The sequence below is a fragment of the Centruroides sculpturatus genome, unplaced genomic scaffold (genome assembly GCF_000671375.1).
Source record: "Centruroides sculpturatus isolate CEXI.00-Female unplaced genomic scaffold, Cexi_2.0 scaffold913, whole genome shotgun sequence".
In the NCBI taxonomy this organism is placed as follows: Eukaryota; Metazoa; Arthropoda; class Arachnida; order Scorpiones; family Buthidae; genus Centruroides; species Centruroides sculpturatus.
In genome coordinates this window covers 348,270-355,313 of record NW_019385227.1, presented here as the reverse complement: position 1 = coordinate 355,313, position 7,044 = coordinate 348,270, and the positions used below count along the sequence as shown (strand labels likewise).

Here is a 7,044-nt window from a genome sequence, read left to right as displayed (position 1 = left end):
TTAAATGTTTCAGAACTTCTGAGAGGGATAGGGTGCATCCCGACAACTCGGAATCATATAGCAATGCACGGTTGGAAATGCTTTCCTGAAGCAGTGATGTACACAGAAACAGCTAACCTCTGGTGCATGCTTGCAAAGAAATTATGGCTGGGAAACGCCTCATCGGATATCATTCTATGTACAAGCACTGTGCGGCTGGCCCACTACAATCTGCAGGCCCATACACCAAATGCATATTGGCTAACTCTGCGTCCTTGTGTGAAATGATGATTCCCTGCAAGAATGCTCAAACTTTCGCGCAATGCCATCTACTGAGTCAGGAAAGCATTTCCGACCCCACATTGCTATATGATTCCAAGTTGTCAGGATGCACCGTACCCCTCTTAGAAATTCTGGAATATTTAACTGAGACACCCTGTATATATATAGAATGAATATTGTGAATATTGATGGATCAAATCTGGATAAAATATTTGACTTCTAAACTATATTATGGCTTAATACCATCTACAAGATAAATTCTCCACTTCTAGAAGAGACTTTCATTGATCTAAAAATCAAAAACTTTCATTTGTATAGTAGTGTTTACTATATAATTATTTTATATAGTAAAATATAAATTACAATAAATATACTTGTTTAAAACAATAACTATATAACGTTATTTTCTACTTGTAACTGATATCCACTATCATAAATTTTAAATATTTTTTTAGTAATTATTGTAAAATATTAGTACAAAGTGAAACCAAAATTAATGATCTATATATATAACCCATTCAACAGGTGTCCGTCCTTCCTTCTGTCCCGTAACCGTTTGATAACTGGGTAAAATATCTAGTACATAAATATTATTACAGTTATAGAATCCATTACAGTGATATAAAACAATCAACATGATTAAATATACTTTATACTTTAAGCCACTTTCACATGATGTGGTTTGCATGGCCATGGCAAGCAATGGTTGCATAAATTGCCATTAGCTGATGATTTCTGTGGAACCTTTGCACGATATGGTTATGGTAAAATACCATTTGTGACTAGTTTTGTTTTGCTGCATGGTTTTTTGCCATGGAATGGTCAAGATTATTGTGTACTTTTATACTCTTATATGAACTACTGTTCCAAATAAATATGAAAACAAACTAATTGAAAGTACAGAAAATATTGTGTGTACTGTCACTGTGAATAGACAATTGGCTGCCGTGTTTAGATTATGACACTGTTGTTAGCCACTGCCACAGTTTTAAACCAGATCACGTGAAAGGGGCGTAAACATGTTTCTGTTCTTTAGTAACATACATTAAACAGATAATTTAAACAATTCATTTGAAATCTGGTGATGATGTTCAAGTTTGTGTGAAAGTCTTTGTATAATATGCTTTATTTAAATATAGTCAATCCCCCTATAACACGTTTTATATGAATACCATGTTGTATGAGTCACTTAGATTTTACAAATACGTGCCTTGATATAAAGAAAATTCATTGAAATAATAATTTAATAAACAGAAATATAATCTATGTTACTCTAATTGAAAAAAAAAAAACAATTTATAAACCAATTAATATTAAATTTTAGTGATATTTACAAATAGGTATGCAGAAATTTGAGGATTTAGAATCATTAGATAACTTTGAAGAAGCAATTAAAGCTGTTGTAAGAGATATTAAAGTAGCAGAGGTAATTAATAATTTATATATTTATTATAATTAAACATATCTATCCATAATAAAAAGTGCATACATATTTTTTAGGTACCAAAAAATATAAAAAATTTATTAGAAGATGAAGCATGTATTAATTTAACGTCGGAGGTAGGTTGTACTATATTTAAATTTTTCCTTCTTTTAAAAATTTTGTCATTTTGATGTGTTTTGTTTAATTTTATATGTATAAATTAATAGAAAATGATAATTAGAGTAGAATATTTATTATGCAATCTTACAAGTTATATACTTTTTCCCATTAAGATGGTCTTTTTTCCATACCCATCATGCCCACCAAGCCTCATATCAGGTGTTTAAGGACTGGGCTCAACATTACTCATATAAAAGTCATCGTGTATGTGAGTTCTTTATAACTCCTGCAATTTTTGTCCAGTCCAGATGGAATTTTGGTTATATTTCTTTTATGTTCTGACAGAAAGTATAGTCTACTTATTTTGTTTAAACATTAGTTATTGAATAAACATTTCATCGATTTTGGATCGGTGATTGCACTTACATTGCAGTGACGTCAGTGACCATGTGATGTTCTGTTATCTGATCAGAAGTTACGATCTAAAGATCCCATTATTTACAAAATGTTATTGCTCATCTAACTAATGTATATACAATTTATCTTTGATTTATCAATGTGGAATTAAAAAGACTTGCTGTTTTATCAACTAAAAAAAAAAATTGTCTGAGGGAAAGTGTAATAGTAAAATTGATCAGGTAAATTCTAGAGGCCATGAAATTTGACTTGTGCAACATGTAATAAGAACGGCTTTGTCAAGGGCTGCAGAAACAACCTCACAATTTCAGGCTTGAGTTGAAGCTCTTCTCAATTCTCCAGTCTCTACTTTTTCATAAAACATATTCCATCATGCTTGATGGGGAAAATCCTAGTATTTACATAGTTACTTTTTTTGATTTTTTACCTTAATTGATCCCTGCTGAATACCGGATTTGGCAAGGATCGATTCTAAGTGGCCTTTTTTTTTCTGCATATATCAAAAGTTGTTCATTAATTTAAATTCCTCTATTAATGCCTATGCAGATGATATAAAGTTGTTGAATCATGATCTCACTACTCTCCAATTCGATCTTCACCTCTAATCCTCTGTCTTTAGTAAAGTTAACCTTAGAATTAATGTACAAAAATCTGTAATAATGTGTTTTTCTTTACTCGGGAATTTAATTTTACCACTCCTTTTTATAAGCACTCATACTTTGCAATATGTCAACACATACAATGATCTCAGATTTATTTTTGACACTAAATTAACTTTTAAAAGCCACATAGACAAGATGGTAAAATCATTGGCCATCTTTTACAGGATATTACGGGCATTTTCGTAAAACCAGATTCTCTAAATCTATTCTACAATCCATATTTTTTTTCTCAGTTTTCAATCCTTCGTGGACTGTTGTATTCCCGTTTGGTAAACTTTACCTACTTTTTAATAAGTTTAGTAACCTTCCACAAACCAATAACCCAAATGTCCCTAGAGTAAGACTAGGATTTCCGGATATCTTTGGGAGAAATAAATATTTTGATTGAATTCTCTTTTTTTAAATATTTTAACGATCTAATTCAACTTTGGCTAAATTTAAGAATTTTTGGAAGAAATACCCTTAACACTACATGTACATATCCCCCATTTTCGTTTGTCTTTGTCACATAGATCTTATTTTTATCAAATAGCTGATAACATGGGCCCAATGGAATGTCGACTCCGTGAAAAATTTGCTCATCATAAGCAGGCATGTCGACATTTCTTATATAACTCTTAAATCTGTTTTTTTACTCTTTACTTCTTAATTATTATTAATATTTTTACTATTTTATCTTTTATTCCTGCATTTTTGCTTGTTACAATTACATTTTTTATTTAGCATACTGCCAAATATATGTTTTTTAATGAATGTATATTATCTGTATGTTTTTTAATATTTATATTTCTCTGCTGTATATATCTCTTACGTATTGAGTTATTGCTTTGTACGTGTTTTTCCATTGTCTTTTTGTATTTGTTAAACTTCTTTTGGGCTTGTTATGTACTGGGGGAATCAATTGCTCGATGACATTTCCAAAATTCAATGTAAAATAAATAAATATCTAGGACAAACAACCCAAAAAAAATTTCCAGGGTTGCTTGGATTTAATCCTGGATCTCCACAGCAGTAAGCCAAAGCTTTAACTGCCTCGGCCATCCGGCATTGGTTACACATTAGTTTAAATTGTATATCTTCTTCCGTTAGTTGAACAACATTTATAAAATATAAGGCAAAATTATCCTAAAGAATTTATTACAAGACTCACACTTGCAAAATGTTAAAATTATAAACTATTAACAATTGAAATGTTTAAAACCGTACACTTATCCGTTGACGGTTTTACAAATGTACTGCAAACGTCTTGACGCCATATTATGCAACACTGTGGGATATCTAAAAGAAGTTTAGTTTCAGAGATATTGCTGTCAAAGAACTTTATGGCTTTATTACATCTCATACTTCACTGAACCTCACTATCTCTTCCAAATTATCAAGTACAGACTCAGTACTGTATGTTGACCTGTTAATTACCATATATTTTAGTCTAAATTTAATTAAATCCACAACTAATCTTATAAAATTCTTAGTTACCTTTCCCCATTTAGAATGGCGTATTAAAACTTTAATACTTGCATGAATGTGCATAATACACTCCCGTATCACATTTTAGTTGAACTCTGCACCAGTCTATAAAGTTACGTTAGATCCAACAATTTTAAAGCATTAATTGGCTTAAAAATTTTAAGGCATCTTATACAAGAAGTTAATTATAATCTATGTTTTAGTTTTTGTATGCAATTGATTATTATCATATCAAATTCGCTTGTATATTAACCAAATGAACTGCTTTTGGTTGGTTGGTTATGAGCTGGTAGGGCTTGAGCTACTAGTCTATGCATCCTTTAAGTGTATTCTTTTCTTTTCTGGTTATTTTTATAGTGTTTTTATTAATTTCATAATCATATTTACAGCAATGTTGATTGACTGTCGAAAAATCACTATTACTGTATAGCTTTAATGTACTTTTGTATACGGGTTTTTAATTGTGTTAAGGTTTCCCCAATGTAAATACTTGGATTTGTACAATTACAACTGAATTTATACACCACTACTCTGTTCAAATATACTGTTGTTTATTTCTTATCTTTAAGTTTTATATATAAAAGGCATTTTTGAAAGGATGAAGAAAATTTCGATTGATTACAATATTCAGTTAATCCCAGAATGCACTAATACTATAATATCATGGATTAATAATAAAAAATATAGAAAAATAAAAGATAGCACAAAAATTACCTTTGGTTTTCAATGTCACTTTTTGTTAATTTCAGAGTAAACCATTTTGGATTATGGTTCGAGCTATTAAAGAATTTGTCGACAAAGAAGGGAAAGGTAAGAGATTTGATAAAAATAATTATAACAATATTTAATCTGTGAAATTAAAATAATTAATTAATTTATAATACAGGTTTACTACCCCTCCAGGGAACGATTCCCGATATGACGGCCGATTCTAAACGTTACATTGAGTTGCAAAATGTGTAAGACAAAATACAAATTTATAAATATGAATGTTTTTATTCCTGTTTTACTTATCTCTATGACATTTATATGTCATTAGTTATAAAAGCCAAGCTAATTGCGATGTAAAGTGTGTAGCGGAGAAAGTACAAGAACTGTTGAATTCGCTTGGGAAGGTAAAAATAAATGTATATAATTTATAAATAATTATGCTATTAAATTGTTTCAAATATTTTTATTATAGCCTCAAGATCTAATTTCTGAATCAGATATACGATTGTTGTGTAAGTATAGTTTTGCATTCGTACGGGATCTTCCAAAATGAATGCTACCATTTTAAATTACCATAATTATGTTAATTGTTATCTGAAGTATGCAACACATCCCAATCGATAGAGTAATTGTCTGAGTTTTGTCTCTCATCTGCATTCAAATTTCCTTTTATCTGAATTACTCATCACCATGCAACACAAGTAACATGCAAAAACTGTAGAATTGTGGTTGAATGGGAGAAGTGCTGGCAGAATAGAAAGAACTTCAGTGCAGTGTGGCACAAGGTGCACACATTTAGAAATTATAATGGACAAATATGAAACTTTGACGGTTTTCCAATGTTTTGATGCATATTACAACAGTCTCTGATAATAATTAATGTAATTACAATAATTTAAAATGGTAGCATTGTTTTCAGAAGGCTCTGTATATATTTATTTAAAGTATATATTATTATATTAACTGATTATTATTCATTTTAAGGTAAAAACTGTACATATTTGAGAGTAGTTCGTGGACATCCCTTAACTGAAGAATATAATGCGAAAACAGCTAAAGTTCACGAAATCAGTAAGGAAATTTTTCTTTAAAATAATTTTAAAGAAAATAGAATCTGAAATTGCCAAATTATTCAAAAAATTATTTTTAAATTGCAGCGCAACATTTAGATAATCCAGATAGTGAAATGGTATTTTATGTTTTACTTAGAGCAGTTGATAGATTTTATGGTGAATACAATCGTTATCCTGGTTACTTCACAGATCAAGTAGAACCTGATATTGTAAAATTAAAAGTAAGATTTATTAATTAATATATATACAATGTACGGACACTCTCAAATAACTGATATATCGACTTAACAGACATTTTAACAATCCCCAGACACTTGAAATAGAACATCTATTTTATTTACTGCTAAATAGCAGACAGACTTCTTAGTCTCAATGATATCTGTTGTTTGGAGGTTATACTGTATATTTATGTACACTAGTTGCGTGCCATCATTGGAAGCAGTGGATGCGTTGCTTCCCTTGTATTTTCTAAAAAAGAAATACATATTAATTTTAATTATATGAAAATAATCACACAATATTTTATCATAACTGCATTATGTATCTTATTACAAATTTCTATACTACGTGTGAAAAAAAAGATAAGATTGCTATTGTATATTCGAATATTAGTGGCAGAGTGGAAGCGCTGTATTGTCAGCATCCAAAAAGCCAGATTTGCGCATGCACTTTACAGAGCACCAACCTCACCTGGTTTAGCTGGTGGAAGCCTAGGACCGTGGGTGGATGCTACACGTATACCGCATCCAATTCTATCCAGGACCGGTTCTGGGCTGTTAGCCGCCTGCCTGCTAGATATTTGGCCGCCCTCGCCCGATTACGTGAATCACGAGTAGATTTATAACTTAACCCAACCGATAAGAATTTACTGGTATGTTTTTATGATAGTTCTGTATAGTTGACAGGAGTT

The 7,044-nt window shown here is 30.6% G+C and overlaps 1 protein-coding gene across 1 annotated transcript in view; it reads left to right on the top strand.

Moving 5' to 3' along the window:
• Window positions 1-1,496: 1,496 nt before the first annotated feature.
• Window positions 1,497-7,044, top strand: part of LOC111636436 (NEDD8-activating enzyme E1 regulatory subunit-like) — an 8,385-nt gene continuing 2,837 nt past the window's right edge. Inside the window, exons 1-8 of the mRNA XM_023381684.1 lie at window positions 1,497-1,687; window positions 1,762-1,821; window positions 5,100-5,160; window positions 5,237-5,309; window positions 5,390-5,465; window positions 5,534-5,573; window positions 6,046-6,132; window positions 6,219-6,355. Of these exons, the coding sequence (XP_023237452.1) occupies window positions 1,604-1,687; window positions 1,762-1,821; window positions 5,100-5,160; window positions 5,237-5,309; window positions 5,390-5,465; window positions 5,534-5,573; window positions 6,046-6,132; window positions 6,219-6,355 (618 nt within the window). The 5' untranslated portion in view covers window positions 1,497-1,603. The remainder of the gene's footprint in view (window positions 1,688-1,761; window positions 1,822-5,099; window positions 5,161-5,236; window positions 5,310-5,389; window positions 5,466-5,533; window positions 5,574-6,045; window positions 6,133-6,218; window positions 6,356-7,044) is intronic.